General features: G+C 40.2%; 2 protein-coding genes across 16 annotated transcripts in view; one reads left to right on the forward strand and one right to left on the reverse strand.

The window, feature by feature from the left end:
• NOSTRIN (nitric oxide synthase trafficking) overlaps nucleotides 1–18571 on the forward strand; it is a 78546-nt gene extending 59975 nt beyond the window's left edge. For 12 of the 15 annotated variants that reach the window (XM_054679101.2, XM_054679100.2, XM_054679099.2 and 9 more), the window contains 8 exons: nucleotides 4694–4792; nucleotides 4889–5014; nucleotides 8964–9072; nucleotides 10307–10395; nucleotides 13131–13256; nucleotides 14417–14531; nucleotides 15581–15670; nucleotides 18345–18571. In XM_054679101.2, the coding sequence (XP_054535076.1) occupies nucleotides 4694–4792; nucleotides 4889–5014; nucleotides 8964–9072; nucleotides 10307–10395; nucleotides 13131–13256; nucleotides 14417–14531; nucleotides 15581–15670; nucleotides 18345–18481 (891 nt within the window). In that variant the 3' untranslated portion in view covers nucleotides 18482–18571. Of the gene's footprint in view, nucleotides 1–4445; nucleotides 4617–4693; nucleotides 4793–4888; nucleotides 5015–8963; nucleotides 9073–10306; nucleotides 10396–13130; nucleotides 13257–14416; nucleotides 14532–15580; nucleotides 15671–18344 lie in introns of all 15 variants that reach the window. The other 3 variants (XM_009443641.5, XM_016949976.4, XM_063790547.1) reach the window with 1 other exon arrangement.
• A 204-nt stretch (nucleotides 18572–18775) lies between these two features.
• SPC25 (SPC25 component of NDC80 kinetochore complex) overlaps nucleotides 18776–21985 on the reverse strand; it is a 61413-nt gene continuing 58203 nt past the window's right edge. The window contains exon 8 of the mRNA XM_016949980.4: nucleotides 18776–18913. Within this exon, the coding sequence (XP_016805469.3) occupies nucleotides 18903–18913 (11 nt within the window). The 3' untranslated portion in view covers nucleotides 18776–18902. The remainder of the gene's footprint in view (nucleotides 18914–21985) is intronic.

The raw sequence follows: 21985 nt of genomic DNA on the forward strand, positions 1-21985 counted from the left end.
TACAGGTTGGATTTACAAATTCCTTCAGAGAACATGCATTGAACTACATTCAAGGCAGTGTAGTAGATACTGTGAGAAATATTGTAAAGCCTCAAATGTGACTATAAGTAATGAAACCAATTCCACAAACCACATGTCAAAATTAGTCTTATGACTTCACAATCATACTGTATTCTAGCCACATCCTACCCTCCAAGAAGAAACAATTCAGATGATAGAAATAACCTATATTTTTCACAATAATAACCATACTACCAAGAATTACAAAGAATCAAATGCTTGGTACTGAAGTACTTACTCAAGGAATTATTTTTAAAAGCCATCTGCAATATGTGTCAAGAGCCTTAAAAATATTCCCTTTCTCAACCAGTGTTCCTCCTCTAAATCCCAGAACACAGAAAATGATTCGAGTGGCTGCTTTCTCAGTTCTCCCAAGGATGGCACTTGAGTAGTCCCACTCTAGATGAGACGAATGACAACTCATTACATAAAATGGACGCCTCAGGACAGTAGGGCTTCATTCTTTCCTAGGACTCTGTTGAAAAAGGTAATTTCGTTTCTATAAAACTGTCTTGAGGAAGTAGCTGACAAACCAGACACAGATTTCTATTTGAAACATGTTAAAGGCAGCAAACATCCCAAATGTCCAACATTAAAGGGATGACTAAGTGAATAAACACGCCTGCACCATGGATGCTTATGAAATAAAGTGGTATTTTCAGAGACTAATGGCACGGGAAACTGTTCACATGTACGATTAAGTGGAAAAAACAGAATTTCAAATTTGAATAATTTGATAGATAACTAGAAGATAAAATCATACATATACACATACCTAGACTGAAATATATCAATATGTTAATAGCAGTCACTTCTGGGTGGAAGAATTATGATTTTAAAATGTATTTTTTTGTGGGCCTCTGTGGCCCTAGGACAATGTCTCAAAGAGCCTGGGGTGCTTAAAAGTCAGATTCCTGAGCACCTCCCTAGACCTGGGAGCCTCTAAATCAATCAGAGCCTCTGAATGATTATAAAGAGGGGTCTAGATATTCTAAAGTTTGAGAGTCCCTGCTCTAGAAAGAGCATATTTCTTTTATCAGTTCTATGAGAGTCATTTAAATGAAAACAAAATCCCTTTGACTTCTTCCTGTAGTACCAGCCCAAAGGCTAGGACAGCAAGAAATGGAAGGAACGAATGAAGAACGAATTGTCATAATGCTTGGGCCCCAGACAGGCTCTAAATCTGCTGAAATCTGAATCTTTCTGGATAACTCCTTGACCACACTTTGTTCATATATACTATTGTGGAACCTCAAGAGGACAGTTTGAGGTCCTCCAGAGTATCTTGTTTCTCTACCACCTATTTTATATAAAAAGAACAAGATAATAGAAAGCAACAAATCATTAAATGAGATATGGATCTCTCCTTTGCACAGTGGAATTTATTTCCTCCTCTTTTTATGAGCAAACATAGATCATTTTAATGATTTCCCTGAAATGTAATTAAAATCTGTTAAGCATTACCATGTCACTAAGGAACACTGGTTATTCTAGTCTCAGATTGATGCTAGTGGTTCAGCACTTGTCAAAGTAAAGAAACACCTGCCCACTAGGGATGCAATATGTTCTAAAACCTGGCTTTTATTTTCTCTTGTCTCTTGCTCATAGGCTAAAACAGAAGAGCTGATTTCTAGATCTTTTTCTATAGGGTAAGGACTTCCTCTTTTTGAAGATTGTCACATAGGAGATCCAAACAACAGAGCAGAATTTGTTTTACATATTTGTTAAGAGGCATATCAATTCTGCCTTTTAAGAAGCAAAACATTTGATAGGCTATTCTGTGTCTTTAATCCTTTATCTGGGAGACAGAAGGGCAGACGGCCACATTCAAATGACTGGTGCCTGCAATTTTGTGAAAGCCTCAGGGGACTGCCAGCGTAAACAAATCCATTTGACTCCCATTGATGTATGAAAATTGGGCAGCTTCAGAGGCAACTAAGAAGATTGCCATGGGGGCATGGCTCCAGGCTTCCAATCCAAATGTCAGGACACTTGGTACAAAAGCTAAAGTTGCATGTGATTGGCACAGATGTTCATAGTTACTGCCTGAGCCTTTTACTACTTTCATTTACAAGCAGTGTTCAAATGACTATATACCAAAAAACAAAATGTGGTATATGCATACCATGGAATATTATTCAGCCAAAAAGGAAGGGAATTCTGGCACATGCTACAACATGGATGAAGCTTGCAGACATTATGCTAAGTGAAATAGCCAGATGCAAAAGAACAAGTAGTGTATGATTCCTCTTGTAAGAGGTATCAAGAGTAGTTAAATTTGTAGAGATAGAAAGTAGAATGGTGGTTGCCAGGGGATGCAGAGCGTAGGAAATGAGAAGTTGTTTCATGGGTACGATTTACTTTTGCAAGATGAAAAAAGTTTTAGAGATGAATTATGGTGATGTTTGCACAATAATGTGAATGCACTTAATGACACTGAAATGGATGCCTAAGGTGGATAAAATGGCATGTCATATTATGTAAATTTTATCATAATAAAAAGTATAAAGAAATTTAAAATAATTTTAATCACCATATACCATAGATGAATTAACAACACAGGGATATAGAGGAATACCATACTGAATCAGGCCAATGGGCTCCAGTAGGAATTTCAAGAGGTGAGCAAGGAGAACCCAGTGATCTTTGTGACTCCATTCTCACCTCTCTTGCACTGCCAAGGGCCTTGAGACATACCCATCTTTCTTCTTCCCTATGGTCATGTTACCCACCAACTTCTCCAAAGCTTTGTTCATGAAAGATGATTGCTGGTACTCTTTGTGGGATGGAGGAGTTGGGATGGTGGGTATGAGAGCAACTGAACTGGACTTCCCTGGATAAAAGGATGAATGCCCAGGCCTTGTTTTTTTTTTTTTTTTTTCTTTCTTTTTCTTCTTCTTTTTTTTTTTTTTTGAGATGGAATCTCACTCTGTTGCACAGGCTGGAGTGCAGTGGCATGATCTCAGCTCACTGCAACCACCACCTCCCAGGTCCAAGCGATTCTCCTGCCTCAGCCTCCTGAGTAGCTGGGACAACAGGCGCCCGCCACCATGCCTGGCTAATTTTTGTATTTTTAGTAGAGACGGGGTTTCGCCATGTTGGGCAGGCTGGCCTTGAACTCCTGACCTCAGGTAGTTCACCCGTCTCGGCCTCCCAAAATGCTGGGATTATGGGCATGAGCCGCCGCACCTAGCCAGGCTTTGTTTTTACAAAAAAAAAAAAAAAAAGATGGGAAGAATTTTGTCTTGGACACCTGCCATCTCCATCAAAGCCCAAACTCCCCTGGGCACATACCCAGCAGCCTTACACTGCCCCCACATGGCCTTGGAATCTCCCTGAATACTCTGCCTGACCCAGCCTTCTATAACAATGCTTAGTTGCTAAACCTTTCTGTCCTCTGTAAAACCACCAGTCACCAACTCGATTGGCGTGGGTCTAATAAGTAACATTTTCTATTTTTTTTTTTTTTTTTTTTTGAGACAGTTTCACTTTTGTCACCCAGGCTGGAGTGCAGTAGCATGATCTCGGCTCACTGCAAACTTCACCTCCTGGGTTCAGGCAATTCTGCCTCAACCTCCTGAGTAGCTGGGATTACAGGCGTGTGCCACCATGCCTGGCTAATTTTTGTATTTTTAGTAGGGATAAGGTTTCACCATGTTGGCTGGGCTGGTCTCAAACTCCTGACCTCAGGTGACCCTCCCGCCCTGGCCTCCCAAAGTGCTGGGATTATAGGCATGAGCCACTGCACCCGGACTCTAAAATGTTAATAGCTAACAAAGCAAATGTGATTCCCCTCACTTTCTTATTTACCCTTCCTACCTAAAAGTCGTAAGTCTAATAATGAAACTTCTGTCATCTCACACAAAACAAAGAGGCTATGTGTCTACCTGCAAACAGTGGACTCTGACTCCCAGGCCTAATTTTAGGTAGAATTATAAATTGATCAGACTTTGGGATTCTTCTCTTGTCAAATAACCTCCTTAAACAGAGAATTTGTGGCCTGTCATTCTCTTCCCTGCAGACTAGCAGAATGCCTTGAATGTACTATAAACAATTCTAAAACTATTGGGTGTCTCAATGCATTTCCAAGACATGGATATGGGCTTTCCTGGGCTTCACCCTCTGGAATTCTTCCCAATTATTATTATTATTATTATTATTATTTTTTTTTTTTTGTAAAAACAAGGCCTGGCTAGGCGCGGTGGCTCATGCCTGTAATCCTAGCACTTTGGGAGGCCAAGATGGGCAGACCATCTGAGGTCAGGAGTTCAAGGCCAGCCTGCCCAACATGGTGAAACCCCATCTCTACTGAAATTCTCTGGAATCCATGATTGTGTCTCAAATGCTTCCTTTTCTTCTTTTCTCCCCCTTCCTCGTAAACTTAGGTAACCCACAGCATCTGCCTATATGCCTTTTGGGTCAAAAGAGCATGGGGAAAGTGTGTGAGTGATTTAAGATACCAAGACACATTCCTTCCTGGAAATCTCCCTCCACTATGGTTTGGATATGACATAGTCAAGAGGCTAATCATGAGACTTTGTTCAGTCTGTCTTCAGGTGTGTCAGTGTTTGATGAGTGACTTCCGTTTTGCTTAACAACTGGCTGATCTTACCCCAATTTTCATTCTTTTCAGAGCATTCTGGAGCTGGAGAAGGAAAGAATTCAACTTTTATGCAATAACTTAAACCAGTACAGCCAACATATTTCTCTTTTTGGCCAAACCCTGACCACAGTGAGTAGAGATGATCTCTCCATTTCTGGTATGCCTGGTGAGAAGGGGCAGAAACCTTTCTTCGACAACCTTATTCTGCTCCCCTTGGCATTGCAGTGCCACACGCAGATTCACTGTGCCATCAGCAAGATTGACATTGAAAAAGATATCCAGGCTGTAATGGAAGAAACTGCAATTTTATCTACAGAAAACAAATCTGAGTTCCTGTTAACGGATTACTTTGTGAGTATGAAATGGAAAAAAAAAAGTTACATTAATGGAGAATCTTAGGTACCGAGGGACTTACACTGAAAAAATTGAAAGCAAATATCATGTTTTATCAATGAAAATGATTTCTCATACCCATATAAATTTAAAAAACTCAGCATTCTAGTTTACAAACTGTACAATGGAAACATGTCTTTGGTATTTTCTAGAAGTAAAGAAAGTCAAGCAGGGTTTTAAACAGAATCTTCATATTCGGTCTTCTATAAAAGTAGTGCCAGGCAGACATGTTTCAATGACCTATAATTAATCACTGTATATCACGTGGTGCTTAAATTGCTTGTCTGCACAAATTGCTGTGCAACAAATTACCACTCCCCACCCCCACCAAAATAATGGCTTAAAACAAACATGTATTATCTCATAGTTTATGTGGGTCAGGAATTCCGTTGTGTCTTAGCCAGGTGTCTCTGAACCCCTCCCAAGGCTGCAATCAAGGTGTCAGGTTGGGCTGCAGACATCTCCAGGCTCTTCCTGCAGAAGACTCACTTCCAAGCTGACTCACAGGGCTGTTGGCAGGCCTCCAGTCCTCGCTGCTGTTGGTTGGAGATATCATTTTCTTGCCATGTGGGTCTCTCCATGTCTCAGCCTACTCCCCCCAAAATGAGTGATCGAGACAGACAGAGCCAGAGTGCCCAAGAAATTATAATCTCTTGTAAACTAATCTCAGAAGTGAAATCTCATCATATTCTATTTGCTAGAAGCAAGTCAATAAGTGCAGCCCATACTCAAAGGTGGGTGTGAGGGAAGATCACCCAAAGGCATGGGTTCTAGGAAGTGGGAGTCACTATCAGTATTTTTCATGGTCCCTTCTCTTGAAAACCTTGGACCAGATTATCGGAGGCTTATTTTGAGGGTACTTGAGTGATTCTGTGGGTGTTTTTGCTGAAAACTGGTCAGTGTCCCTGGTGAGAGCCCAAGCATGTTGCCCCTTTGCTATATTGGGGCAAATTATTTGTCCTTCTGGGTCAAGCCTCAAAGATTTTGGCCTCTGCTCCCCTCTTGATATTCTTAATTGTAGTGTTCTAGGAACTGATTATTAATTACCAAAACCTGCAGAAAGAATTCTGATAGCGTTTCCCTGGGTCCTCTGCCATATTTTATTCAGGATTTCAAGCTCCAGATTAGGGGTGTCACTCTTCTCTGATATGGAGAACAAGCCCACTGGTCATGTCCTCCATAGGATTAGAAGTATAGCCAAAGCTGACCTCCCTGGACCTCTGATCAGGCAACAAGAGGGTAGAAGGCAGAGGTGGTTAGATCAGGCACTGCAGTAAACCCTGATTGGCTTTCCCTTTCCCCACCCTTCAGACAGCAGCAAATGACCAGCTATTTTTTACTGAGTCTTTTTTTTCCTACCCTGGCAAAGGAGAAGTATATTAGCAATATCAATGTCTGTTCAATGCAGAAACAAGGTAGAAATGGAAGTGGAAATGATTTGATTACATGGGGAAAGCGCTTTTTTTCTTTCAAATAATGTAGGCAGGGCCTGAGATGGAAAAATGTGCAATAAAATAAATCTATTTTCTTACAAAGAATAATAAAAATGCCCCTATCAAATAACTTGTCAATAAAATGAGGATTATTCTCCTTGAAAATTTGACTAGGGTTCTACCAAAGTGTAAGGAGGCAGCCATGATGACTTCTCATTTATTGGCATGTTCAGGGAAATTTTTGGTTTCTATAAAACTTCACTGTGTCAGAACTCACAACCATGAATCTGTTGTCTAAGAGAAAGGACTGTGTCTCAAAATGAGTGAATAGTATTTTCTTGACATCTTTAAGGCAAAGCACCCCAATGTCTGACTTTATAGTCATTGTCAATAAGTGTAGGCTGGTTTTTATCCAGTGTTATGAAATTTACATGGACCAGGGACAACAAAGAGACCAATCTGAGTGCAAAACTTGGAGGGCTTGGTGACCTGGTGAAAATATTTGTAAGGTTACCATAAATGCCATGTTGAAAAGATTGTTATCTGTAATTTTATACGCCTCCTCCAGTACTGACCTTCTTTCTAACAAATCTTTAGAAGAGAAGGACAAATGTTAAGAGTTAAATGATGGCAATATACCCCATCCTGAAATTGACCCAGGAGCAATCTATCCCTGGAAATACATGTTTAAACAATAGATATCCCCAGACAAACCAAGGGAAGCCTTGGACTGGTATGGGAGCTATGTTATGATTTGCATTCCTTCAACAGGGAAGGACTAATGGTTTTAGTTAGGTGTCTTAGCAGTTTAGTCAGAGTTTACTTGGGGGTGTGATGTCAGCTTGCGCCTCAGCTGTGGGATGACATGTGAAGGAGTGGTAGAGCATTTGGGGTCAACTTGGGCCTTCTTTTATCTGTGTCACAGGTAAAATGAGGAAAATAAAACCAACCATTGAGTTGTAGGAGTTGCATGTAATAAATAATATAAAGAAATATTTATTTATTTGAGACGGAGTCTCGCTCTGTGGCCCAGGCTGGAGTGTAGTGGCACAATGTCAGCTGACTGCAACCTCTGCCTCCCGGGTCCAAGTGATTCTCCTGCCCCAGCCTCCCAAGTAGCTGTGATTACAGGTGCACACCACCACGCCCGGCTAATTTTTTATATTTTTAGTAGACAGAGGGTTTCACCATGTTGGCCAGGCTGGTCTCGAACTCCTGACCTCAAGTGATCCACCCACCATGGCCTCCCAAAGTGCTGGGATAACAGGTGGGAACCACCACACCTGGCCCAGAATATAAAGACACTTTTGTAATGTGCAATGAAAAATATGTAAATAAAATATTTTTATCTGTATATGTTTTTATAGAGCCTATTCCCTTTGCTCTAAATCCTCACACTTCTTGTTTGTGAAGCTCCATCTAAAGGTAATCTCTCAGCCGGGATCCTAATTTTTCTCCTTCCTTATCAGCGAAGCCTGCATCCTCCCCTCCCACCTTGAGTCATTAGTTTCCCCTCTTTCTCCATGGGTTTCTGTCCCTCTGCCACACTCACGTTTAGCAACCTCCTCACTCCAACTCTACCATCCTATTCTTTTTTATTCAATCCTTGAAATAATGCATGTGAAAGCTCAGATATCATGAATGATTCCTCATAGCCTATGTGATAAAATTCCTACATCAGCCCTAAAATCTAGCCTCAACTCCCTGAACAATTTTTTCTTCCCCTATTTTTTTGCTCATGCAACAGGTGTCTTTATTGTTCCTGACACATTTCCCACAGTCCTCCCCCAGCCCTTTGCTCCCGCCATTTCTCCTGCCTGGAGTGCCCTTTGCCATCTTTCCTTGACTAGACAGTTACGTCTTCTTGCCTCCTCGAAGCTGTCAGCTGCCTGCACTCGTGGTGTCTGTAGCATTCGTGAATGCATGTGGTCTTGTATTGCTAGTTTCTTTAATGTTATGCTTCAAGGCCTAACTAAATCATAAACCCATTCTGGAAAGAGCATATGTGTTTTAGCTCACATCTTCCCAGTACTGAGCCAACACAGAACTCAGTCAAAATGTCTTCCACTCCTGAGGCAGTCATAGCCTGAAACACATACATGATATTACATTTGGGCCATTAAAGGACTCTAACTTGAACAAAAGTAAATAAGGAAGCAGTAAGTATACAACAAATAGATTTATCAAGAAAATGAAATAGCTATAGCAAGGGTCCATCCTCAAAGAACAATCTGCTCTATTAAAAAGTGCTCGGCCATGTGACTTACAAGTTGTGAACAAGACAATATTTTCTTATTCATCGGGTCTCGAACAGGTAGAACAATGTGTGTAAAACTAAAGATTATCCTGCTTAAAAATTTTGTTTTATTTTATAAAGTTAAAATTAAATGCAGCCAGTGGAAGTATCAGAATGGACAGGGAATAGCAACTCTTACTTCTTCCCCCTTGTTAGACATCCTTCTTTTTTCCTAAAGGAAGAAGATCCTAACAGTGCAATGGATAAAGAGAGACGAAAGTCTTTACTAAAACCAAAATTATTGAGACTTCAGAGAGACATTGAAAAAGCCTCAAAAGACAAGGAAGGTGTGTAACCATCTCTTTGAATGGCCAGAAAAGGGACCATATGATGCTCAGAGGTTTCATTCAGAGTTAGGATTAATCTGCTTTTGCTATTTGGCAGGGGTCTTCTCATTTAAAGAACCATATATCAAACTTCAGTTGTGTGAACCAAAAAAAAAAAAAGTAGAAGAAAAAAGAAAGCCAAAAAAAAAAAAAAAAAGGAAAATCACATTTTGGTCTATTTATGAAACCTATATAAGTATTATACTACTATTTTCAGAAATGTAGCATTTTAACTGTGTTTCTGAAATTGGCTAGAATGAGAGATAATGTGTTTGGTTTAAAACATGGTCAACCAACTGTGCATGAGAGTTTTGGATGAGTTTTTTGGTTTGTTTCTTTTGACTTTTGAAACAATGTAAAAACCTTTCAAATTAAATTCTGTACGTAGAAGTTAGGCATGTCAGACTGTGAAGCAGCTCTAAAGCAACAAGGATGACAAAAACGACTCCACATTTGTGATTCTGATGTCTACATAGTAACTTGCTTTATATGGACCACAATAACTCGTTGCAATGGAATACTAGAGAGCAAATTCAAGATAGAAAATATTTAGTGATGTGAATACCATAATGAGGAAGAAGCCAACATTGTGTAACTGTTAGCAATTGCTAGAATGGGTCGACTGAAAGAATTTCAAAATCTCATCTGGAAAAATAACAATCAAGATGCTTTAAGCACCAGCATTTCTCAAATTTCATTAAGTGAAGAGAAAGGTAAACAAACAGTTCATTTATCATTCAGTCAAATTTATTAAGAACTACCTGCAGAGACTCCCTCAGCCATTTAAGAAACCCTACTGGTGGCTGGGTGCTGTGGCTCACGCCTATAATCCTAACACTTTGGGAAGCCAAGGCGGGTGGATCACAAGGTCAGGCGCTGGAGACCAGTTTGGCCAACATGATGAAACTGTGTCTCTACTGAAAATACAAAAATTAGCTGGACATGGTGGCATACACCTGTAATCCCAGCTACTCAAGAGGCTGAGGGAGGAGAATTGTTTGAACTTGGGAGGCAGAGGTTGCAGTGAGTCGAGATCGTGCCACTGCACTCCAGCCTGGGTGACAGAGCAAGACTCCGTCTTAAAAAAAAAATCTCACTGGTATCACTTCTAGGCTCCCTTTGAGAGCGACCGACTCCTGGCTGTGTCCCACTGAGACAGTGTGAAAGGTGACTGAGAACATGATTTCATTTTCAGGCCTGGAACGAATGCTTAAAACGTACTCCAGCACCTCCTCCTTCTCTGATGCAAAGAGCCAGAAAGACACAGCAGCGCTAATGGATGAGGTAAATGTTTGCAGAGTGCATTTCCTAGATGTAGTGATGAAAAGGGTTATTTTTAGAATACTTGTTTCTGGTCCACTTGGCCTTGTTTGCCTTTCCTTCCTCATGACATAGAACAATCTAGTGGGGGAGCTTATAGGGTCAGCTTCATAAGTCATTTGAGGGATCTGGAAAAATCCAACTACCTAGAAATGTTTGCTTTGGTGTCCTAGGAAAAGAATTGTGTCTAAAATAGTATTCTCCAAACAGAGTCGTTCTTTAAGGGCCTAGAAACCATGTGCACTTTAACCCAGTTAAGAAAAGTGACAGGAAACAAAGGATCTGCATTCAGAAAGGCCTGTATTTAGATTTAGCTCTGCTGTTTACAGGGACCTGGGTCAGCTTTAGTTTTCTCATCCGCAAAATGGGGATATTGGTACTTTACCTCATGGGGCTTTTGTGAGGGTGAAATATTATTTAGTAAATACCAGCACAATGCTCACAGGAGGAACTCAAAAACTAGTAATTTTTATTAAGATGGTATTTTCCATTCATCCCTCTGCTGATCTCAGGGTTATCGGAGAATAACAGGAGAAAGGAAAGACGTGGTTGCAGAGGGGAGAGGGCAGTCTGGGGTGAGGCAAAATCTGGGGAAACTAGGAGCAACTTTGAGGGCAAAGTTCTTTGAGGGTGGGAATTGGGGTGGGGAGATGGTAGAAGAAGCAGGGAGGTGGGCCTCCTGGCCTTTGTGCTGAGTGTGTGAACTCTAGCCCCATAGACATTTGTGGGGATTGATGGACATTTTGGCCACTTCAGAGGAAGTGAAAGGGGTAGTTAACAAAAAGCTGATGAATTTTACACAGGAATAAAAATGAACAGATATATAGCACCAGTGTGCAACATATGGGTTTCTGCTGTGATTAGAGATCAGGAGTGGACTGGGGTTAATCTGAGAATCATTTAAGGAGATAAATTTTTTAGCAATGTTTTGAAGGTACAGGAATCTGGGCGGTTTGTTTTTCTTGCTTATAGCCTAACTTTCTTGTGAAGGTAGGTACCTGATAATTGTACCCAGATTGGCAATTTCAATAGTTCTTTGGTGAAAGAAGACAGATGCAGTGAGGTATCGCTGACCTAGTTTTTAGATAGATAGGCTTTCTTAAGTAAGGTGCTGTTGCAGAAACAAGCCTAACACTTCTTGTAAAAGAAAATAGCCTGCATTGTGTGCACTGGGTAACAGAGGTCTAACATACCTGCAATGACCCGTGGCTACAGTTTTTATGAAATTATAAAACAGACTGTAGGACATTTTCTGTGACCGCACAAACTGTTTAGTTAACTATTGATGCCATTGGGTTATACATTTATTCCTTTGGCTGTCCTTGCACAGAATTTTGTCATTGTCATTACCAGCATACATGTATTAGGATCATCTGGGTCCTCTCACCTGAAGCACACAGTGGAGGACACAAGGAGGGAGCGGATCTGACCCTGGAACTTTCAATGTTTATGATCTGGTGAAGGAGCAACTATGAACCTTTAAGTGATGAATGCCAAATATCCACATGATTTCATTACGCATGCTCTGCATCTGGGTAGACAGAAACTAGTGATACTGGTAGATTTTGTGTCACCCACGGAAGGTTTCTAGGATGAGGAAACTTTTATTTACATTCTTCCTTATTTCATTGTATCTTGGTCCTTGAAGTGCCATATTTGAATCAAGAATGTTCACAAGCAGTGTCATAAGAAAAATTGTTGAGAAAACTAGAGGCACTTAGATTAAATACTGTCTTCAGAGACCAGAAAGAGGGCCACATAGAAGAGGAACTAGATGTGCTCTATGAGACTATCAAGTGAAGGTCTAATGGTAGAAAGCATGGGGGAGCTTTTAGTTTTGTCTTAGGTAAGCCTGCCCCACAATGCAGTGGATTCCTCCAACGATTAGAGACTTTCTCCATCAATTGGATGTCTTCTGTCCATGGCTGTGACACCCTGGCAGGGATATTAGGGTTGGGAATTCCCATGCTGGAGGTGTGGGGGAGAGAGGGATAATGGTGAGGAGGGGGCTGGATAAGCAAGACCCTTCCAATGCTTAGATTCTGTTATTTAATTCACCCTGGCTGGACCCAGCCTGACAAGGTAATTATAAAGTTTTTAGTTCAAGGTCATATCAAGAACAGACAGAGACTAGGAGTGTATCTTTAGCTTGACTTATTATGTTTATACTCAAATGCCCTAGAATATTGTTCCCAGTTTCCAGAAGTATTCCTGTAAACTTTGTGGGTAATATAAGACCTCACCTTATCAAAGAACAAACAAACCTCACATTCAATTTCATTTGCGTCTATTGATGTTAATTCAATTCTGTTCACAATATTGAGCACTGATGGCTCACCTTCTTCGCAGACCACCAAAAATCTACCTTCTACAATCAACACTTATCCCCTTTCTTGTCCCTCAGCAGAAAATTGAGTAAAACCTCTTCATTGCCATAAAATACTAATATATTACCAAGGTTTCCTGTTTACCCCCAGAGTACAGAATGAGACACACTCAACAACTAAAACCTTCCTCTAGACTGCTTAAAGAGTTTATTCCTCCATTTTTTTTTCCATCGGCATTTTCTGTGAATATCTGTATGAGTTAAATGCGTACTTTTCTAACCTTTGTTATTTTGAAAGTTATTCTGATGTTCCTATCCAGTTGTGCCTCATTTACTAGAAATTTGCTCACATGGCCAAATGATGTATCCACAGAACAATTTGAAACTAGACCTTTTGGAAGCGAACTCCTACAAACTGTCATCAATGTTAGCAGAACTTGAGCAAAGACCTCAACCCAGCCATCCTTGTAGTAACTCCATCTTCAGGTGGAGAGAAAAGGTAACATTTAAGGAGACTGGTTGTAATTTCTTGATTGAGCCTGCTGGGTGGAGTGGCTTAAAGTAGCATCAGGGCAAAAAAGGTGTTAGGAATTCTATGTGACATTAATATTCATGCAGTTAAGAAGATAAATGTTTTTATTTTTCTTTTGAGCACAATAACAAGAGCTAGACACAACTGAATACATTCTGTGTACACCAAACTTCTATGAGAAGCTAAAAAACACTTTTGATTTCTTCTTTCTCATCATACCTGAATTTCATCCTTTGGATGTGCTTTTACAGTAAAATTTCTATTAAATTGAAATTTTAATATTCATTCAGACCTAAATTATAAGATTTTGTGGTATGTATTAGTCTCATCTGTTTAAGATGGTGCCTAATGCAGATAATGCATCAGTACAGCTCTGAAATGCTTGTAGCTATTTTTATTACTGATCAGAAGGGGGAACTGTAATCATCTTGTGAAGGGACAGTTTTCTAAGGCTCAAGAGCTCGAAAACAATCTCAATCATTTACAGGGTTGTGATCATTTCACTTGCATTAAGCCAACTAAAGTTGTATTTGTAAAAGTAATGCTATGAATGTTACTATTTGACCTAGACACAGGTTAGAATTGGAAACACAGGCTATAAAGTATAGTAATTGTGTAATTGTGAAAATATTAAGGCTTCAACTCAAAACTGAAACACAGTAGGGCTTAGAAATCTTTGAATTATTTATACCCCTCAGTTTAAAAACTTCCAGTCCAGGCGCAGTGGCTCATGCCTGTAATCCCAGAACTTTGGGAGGCCAAGGCAGGCGGATCACCTGAGGTCAGGAGTTCGAGAGCAGCCTGGCTGACACGGTGAAACCCCGTCTCTACTAAGAATACAAAAATTAGCCAGGCATGGTGGTGGGCACCTGTAATCCCAGCTACGGGGGAGGCTGAGGCAGGAGAATCACTTGAACCCGGGAGGTGGAGGTTGTAGTGAGCCAAGATCATGCCACTGCACTCCAGCCTGGGTGACAGGGCAAGACTCTGTCTAAAAAAAAAAAAAGAAAAAAGAAAAAACAAACAGAAAAAAACAATTTGAGGAAAACAGCTACAGAAGAGTTAATTTTCATGAATGTTTATGATAATCGTGTTATAAAATATGACTTTTTATGTCATTTGAACAGGAGCATACTCATAGCTATGTGAAAATATCTCGGCCTTTTTTAATGAAGAGATTAGAGAATATTGTGAGCAAGGCATCTTCTGGTGGGCAGAGCAATCCAGGTTCTTCAACTCCAGGTAATCCCATGCCCACAATCATTTTGGCCTGGGTCCTACTGGCAGGGCACATTGCTACATTTAAATTTTAGTTTCAGAGCCACTTTGACCTGTATCTGTTTAAGGAAATTTATGTTTCCATTGGGACTGATTAATTTGTTAGACTCTGTAGCTTTATGTAAAAATGGGAAAAAGTTAAGAAGAGTAGAGGGTTGGGAAAGTATCTTATAATATGAGAAGTTGCCTCAGATATCAGATGACTGGCATCCACCTTATTCAGATGGCCTGTTATTTGCCATCCACATAATCACACCTAAACCACTGTGAGGAGCTTTGTTGCTCTGTCTCCATAGCCTCCTCCAAACTCCCATAAGAAGCCTGTCCTCTCTGCGAGACACATGGTGATCCAGGTGGTTTGCCAGGGCTTGGACTCATGGCCTACAAACTCCTGTTAGCAGCCATCTGACTTCAGTCATTCGTGCACCCACACACCACACTGCTCTTCATCTTTCAGCACACACACGTGTCACTGTCCCTGCGTGTTCAAGTATAATTACCATAATCTTGACTATCTAGTTTTTTAAATTAGAAATTGGTTAAAAAAAAAAAGAACTTCAGTAAAACCAGGACATTATGGTTCACACAATATATTAAGGAGTCACTATTGCATTGTTTGAGAAACAGTTCCATACACAGCTAGGGATGATGATAACATGCACATGCCCCAAATATCCCGTATTTATACCTGAATGGCAAAACTGGTGAATGTTTTCCAAAACATGCATGCAATTACTATTATTATACAATGATGTTTTTCTCTAGACTTGCTATTTCATGTATTATAATATAGTTTTTGGTTATATAACATATGCAGTCCATACCTATAGAAAGTGCATCATAAATGGTTATTGAATCAAGGAATGAACATTATATAAAATTACAAACTTTCCTTTTGAGAAAAATGTAATATATTGAAACTCTGCATCACCCGGTTAAATAACCAAAGAGCTTCAGCTCATATTCATTTGCCTGCTAACACAGCATAGTAATTACAGCTTTATCTATTTCAGCCCCTGGTGCAGCCCAGCTCAGCAGCAGACTTTGCAAGGCCTTATATTCTTTTCAAGCCAGGCAAGATGATGAGTTGAATTTGGAAAAGGGTAAGAATCATTCTCAAATATTTTAATTGCCTTCCCATATTGAGATTCTTAGCATGAATAAAACCCTGTCTTAGTGTGGCAGCCTTAAGAGTTACTACCATCTCAAATCAGTTCACCCTTCTTGAAAGATAAGCACATCTAAAACAAAGGCTCGCATAATGATAATAGCTAACGCTTATTCTGTTTACTGTGTGTCAGACATTGTTGCAGGCCTATTGTCCAATTTAATATTCATGAAACCCTTGGAGGGTTTTATTGGTATTCCCATTTCATAGCAGAGGAGACTGATACACAGGAAGGTTAGGTGCTTTGGCTAATGTCACAGGCTGTGGCAACACAGGATTTGAACTTGGAAACACAGTCATGCTCCTAATCACAGTGCACACTAGGGTAGAATGTCAGTGATGGAAAGTGATTAGAGGTGTACCCCGCCTTTTTATTTTTTAGAAGCTAGACATTCAGGAATGTGAAGTGACTTCCTCTCTCAACTTAGTGTAAGTAAGTGAGTGCAAATTCTAGAACCTAGGTCAGCTGACTCCCAGCTTAGTGCTGATCTCACTTACTTCTCAGAAAAGCTTTTTACAGCCAGTCTAAAGAGTAAGACCCCCTTCTTTGTGTCACAGAGTTTTACTTAACATGGAAAGGTATTATGTAGTGGCTTTATAATGTAAACCACAACATTATTAAAGAAGAAAGTCTCCAGCCTCAACCTTCTTTATGTGTCCAGTTAGAAACCATGTTTGAATGTTAGCGCTAATGCAGAGAGAGATCTGGAAACGGAAGGGTTAGTGAGAAAGAGTAACGTTATGGGAGAAAGAATATTATCCACGACAAGGACACGGCTCCCAGAGCCAATGGAAAATCAAGATACATTTTGTAGCCAAACGACAGGGACACCACACATTTGCTATTTATTGGGTGTTTCCTTTGCAGCATTTGCCAGTCATATCTCTCCAGGCAATTACTTTTCTTCCTATGTGAATAAAAGACATACTTCCCAGATGCCACCTAGAACCCATGGATGCGGCATTTAAGTTACATCATTCACAATAAATTGATTATCTTGTTTTCAGTTCTCTGTTGGTTGCAAAGCCTACTTATACTTTATATTCTAAGCAGTTTCTTTAAATGAAACGACGTTGGAGGCTTAGGGAAGCTGGCAATACAATTTGAAATCATTATTTGTTTGAATTCTTGTTAATAGATTATGTCAATTTACTGACCCGAGAGAACCCATTAGAGGGAGAACTTAGAGACCGAGAATGATCTCCTTTAAGAATAGTGATTTATGACTAAGAAAATAAAATAGAAAAGGAGTTAATAGTCTCCTTTGTCTTAGAAAGAAAGTTGCTGAGGAAAAGAGTGAAAGGAAGACTGAAAAATCACCTCAGAATGATGCCAAAGAAAAAGTAGCTCTTGGATCCTGAAGGGGGCAGATCTTTCTACTTTTATGACAAGAGCCATGTTTCTTGTCCAATTCTCTATGGAATTCTCTTTATTTGAATCATTGCTTTAAAAAATATTGTCTCCAAATTGATGTTGTATTAATTAAAGTTGTCTAAGTTGTTGAATGGGGAGTTAGTTACATTTCTGTGCAAAGCTGTGAGTTAAACTTTTGGCCTGTGAAATCAGGTATAATGCAGAGACATTGTCTTGATCTCAAGAAAAGACTGTTGGTGAGACATACTTATAGCAGCCAACACGCCAAACAATCAAAAACACCAGCATGTGAAACCCTCAAAGTACGGACACCAAGAAAGAGTTTGGTGACAATCCATCAGCTACATAGAAATAATAGAAAGTGAGCCAGGCAGCATAAGGATATATGATCCAACGTGATCTTTTTTTTGAGGCAGAGTCTTACTCTGTCACCCAGGCTGCAGTACAGTGGTGTGATCTTAGCTCACTGCAACCTCCGTCTCCTGGATTCAAGTGATTCTCCTGCCTCAGTCTCCCAAATAGCTGGGACTACAGGCGTGTGCCACCAAGCCTGGCTAATTTTTGTATTTTTAGTAGAGACGGGGTTTCACCATGTTGGCCAGGCTGGTCTCAAACCTCTTGACCTCAAGTAATCTGCCTAATCTGCCCATGGCGGCCTCCCAAAGTGCTGGGATTACAGCTGTCAGCCACCGTGCCTGGCTGTGATCCTGTTTTTTTTTTTTTTTTTTCCTGAGACAGACTCTTGCCCTGTTGCTGTTGCCCAGGCTAGAGTGCAGTGTCATGATCTCAGCTCACTGCAACCTCTGCCTCCTGAGTAGCTGGTATTACAGGCGTGCGCCACCACACCCAGCTAATTTTTGTATTTTTAGCAGAGAAGGGGTTTCACCATGTTGGTCAGGCTGGTCTCGAACTCCTGACCTTGTGATCCACCCGCCTTGGCCTCCCAAAGTGCTGGGATTACAGGTCTCACCCACCACGCCCGGCCAATCCTGTCTTTAAGCAATTATTTTATGATATATCTCAGTTGTTCATTATCTTACTCTTTTTAGTATCCTCTGGATTATGCCTGCTTTATACACAGGTGTTCGATACATTTGGCTTCATCTGAATCAAGTGCAGAAAATGACACTACCAAGTAAATCCTTGAAGCAGAACCTCCTTAAAACTCTTATCAATCAGGCTGAGGCATGTGTTCACATCACAGACACCCATTTGTCTAACTGTATTTTCACAGGTGACATTGTGATTATACACGAGAAAAAAGAAGAAGGATGGTGGTTTGGATCTTTGAATGGGAAAAAAGGCCATTTTCCTGCCGCTTATGTGGAGGAGTTACCTTCAAATGCTGGCAACACAGCTACAAAGGCATAAAACAAGACTCTGAAGATACTACCTTCACACTCGGTAACGAACAATACAATACAGTGTGGTTCAAATAAGAATAAAGTGCTCTTACCTTTACATGTTTTTCTTTTGAAATGGATGGAGTTCTACCTGCATGTCACAGCACTTTGCATTCATGATTATTAGCTTGAAACAGTCAGAAAAAAGATGGATGGGTGGAGACAGACAAGGAAGAGGCTCCTTGGTTCCTAGAGGAGTTTCCAAATTCTAGGAGACCCTAGAGATGATCCAGTGTAACCCCTGGTGTCACAGAAACAGACGGAGTCCAAGGTGGGTTCAGCTGCTTGCCTGAAGTCAGAGTTATCTGGTAGACAACAGCAGTGAGGACTTAGATGTCTTTTTCCTCTGGATTTGGGTGGCAACAGAACACAGCAGGCCTATGAGGGGGTCAAGCAGAGCCTGGGAGATGAGGAACACAGATCAATTCCAAGAAGAGAGACAGGCAATCAAGACACCAATGAGATCAACCCAAATTAGGGGATGGTAGGATATCTCTGACAAACCCACAGCCAATATCATACTGAATGGACAAAAACTGGAAGCATTCCCTTTGAAAACTGGCACAAGACAGGAATGTCCTCTCACCACTCCTATTCAACATAGTGTTTGTTAGAAGTTCTGGCCAGGGCAATCAGGCAGGAGAAGGAAACAAAGGGCATTCAATTAGGAAAAGAGGAAGTCAAATTGTCCCTGTTTGCAGATGACATGATTGTATATCTAGAAAACCCCACTGTCTCAGCCCAAAATCTCCTTAAGCTGATAAGCAACTGCAGCAAAGTCTCAAGATACAAAATCAATGTGCAAACATCACAAGCACTCTTATACACCAATAACAGACAAACAGAGAGCCAAATCATGAGTGAACTCCCATTCACAATTGCTTCAAAGAGAATAAAATACCTAGGAATCCAACTTACAAGGGATGTGAAGGACCTCTTCAAGGAGAACTACAAACCACTGCTCAATGAAATAAAAGAGGACACAAAGAAATGGAAGAACATTCCATGCTCATGGGTAGGAAGAATCAATATTGTGAAAATGGCCATATTGCCCAAGGTAATTTATAGATTCAATGCCATCCCCATCAAGCTACCAATGACTTTCTTCACAAAATTGGAAAAAACTACTTTAAAGTTCATATGGAACCAAAAAAGAGCCCACATTGCCAAGTCAATCCTAAGCCAAAAGAACAAAGCTAGAGGCATCACGCTACCTGACTTCAAACTATCCTACAAGGCTACAGTAACCAAAACAGCATGGTACTGGTACCAAAACGGAGATAGATATAGACCAGTGGAACAGAACAGAGCCCTCAGAAATAATCCCACATATCTACAACCATCTGATCTTTGACAAACCTGACAAAAACAAGCAATGGGGAAACGATTCCCTATGTAATAAATGGTGCTGGGAAAACTGGCTAGCCATATGTAGAAAGCTGAAACTGGATCCCTTCCTTACACCTTATACAAAAATTAATTCAAGATGGATTAAAGACTTACATGTTAGACCTAAAACCATAAAAACCCTAGAAGAAAACCTAGGCAATACCATTCAGGACATAGGCATGGGCAAGGACTTCATGTCTAAAACACCAAAAGCAATGGCAACAAAAGCCAAAATTGACAAATGGGATCTAATTAAACTAAAGAGCTTCTGCACAGTAAAAGAAACCACCATCAAAGTGAACAGGCAACCTACAGAATAGGAGAAAATTTTTGCCACCTACTCATCTGACAAAGGGCTAATATCCAGAATCTACAATGAACTCAAACAAATTTACAAGAAAAAAAACAAACAACCCCATCAAAAAGTGGGCGAAGGATATGAACAGACACTTCTCAAAAGAAGACATTTATGCAGCCAAAAAACACATGAAAAAATGCTCACCATCACTGGCCATCAGAGAAATGCAAATCAAAACCACAATGAGATACCATCTCACACCAGTTAGAATGGCAATCATTAAAAAGTCAGGAAACAACCCAGGTGCTGGAGAGGATGTGGAGAAATAGGAACACTTTTACTCTGTTGCTGGGACTGTAAACTAGTTCAACCATTGTGGAAGTTGGTGTGGCGATTCCTCAGGGATCTAGAACTAGAAATACCATTTGACCCAGCCATCCCATTACTGAGTATATACCCAAAGGATTATAAGTCATGCTGCTATAAAGACACATGCACATGTATGTTTATTGCGGCACTATTCACAATAGCAAAGACTTGGAACCAACCCAAATGTCCAACAATGATAGACTAGATTAAGAAAATGTGGCATACACTGCAAAAACATGCCAAAATGTAAAGGCCATCAAGGCTAGGAAGAAACTGCATCAACTAACGAGCAAAATAACCAGCTAACATCATAATGACAGGACCAAATTCACACATGACAATATTAACTTTAAATGTAAATGGGCTAAATGCTCCAATTAAAAGGCACAGACTGGCAAATTGGATAAAGAGTCAAGACCCATCAGTGTGCTGTATTCAGGAAACCCATCTCACATGCAGAAACACACATAGGCTCAAAATAAAGGGATGGAGGAAGATCTACCAAGCAAATGGAAAACAAAAAAAGGCAGGGATTGCAATCCTAGTCTCAGATAAAACAGACTTTAAACCAACAAAGATCAAAAGAGACAAAGAAGGCCATTACATAATGGTAAAGGGATCAATTCAACAAGAAGAACTAACTATCCTAAATATATATGCACCCAATACAGAAGCACCCAGATTCATAAAGCAAGTCCTGAGTGACCTACAAAGAGACTTAGACTCCCACACAATAATAATGGGAGACTTTAACACCCCACTGTCAACATTAGACAGATCAACGAGACAGAAAGTTAACAAGGATATCCAGGAATTGAACTCAGCTCTGCACCAAGCAGACCTAATAGACATCTACAGAACTCTCCACCCCAAATCAACAGAATATACATTTTTTTCAGCACCACACCACACCTATTCCAAAATTGACCACATACTTGGAAGTAAAGCACTCCTCAGCAAATGTAAAAGAACAGAAATTATAACAAACTGTCTCTCAGACCACAGTGCAACCAAACTAGAACGCAGGATTAAGAAACTCACTCAAAACCACTCAACTACATGGACACTGAACAACCTGCTCCTGAATGACTACTGGGTACATAACGAAATGAAGGCAGAAATAAAGATGTTCTTTGAAACCAACAAGAACAAAGACACAACATACCAGAATCTCTGGGACACATTCAAAGCAGTGTGTAGAGGGAAATTTACAGCACTAAACGCCCACAAGAGAAAGCAGGAAAGATCCAAAATTGACACCCTAACATCACAATTAAAAGAACTAGAAAAGCAAGAGCAAACACATTCAAAAGCTAGCAGAAGGCAAGAAATAACTAAGATCAGAGCAGAACTGAAGGAAATAGAGACACAAAAAACCCTTCAAAAATTAATGAATCCAGGAGCTGGTTTTTTGAA

Source organism: Pan troglodytes, chromosome 13, assembly GCF_028858775.2.
Source record: "Pan troglodytes isolate AG18354 chromosome 13, NHGRI_mPanTro3-v2.0_pri, whole genome shotgun sequence".
Lineage (NCBI taxonomy): Eukaryota > Metazoa > Chordata > Mammalia > Primates > Hominidae > Pan > Pan troglodytes.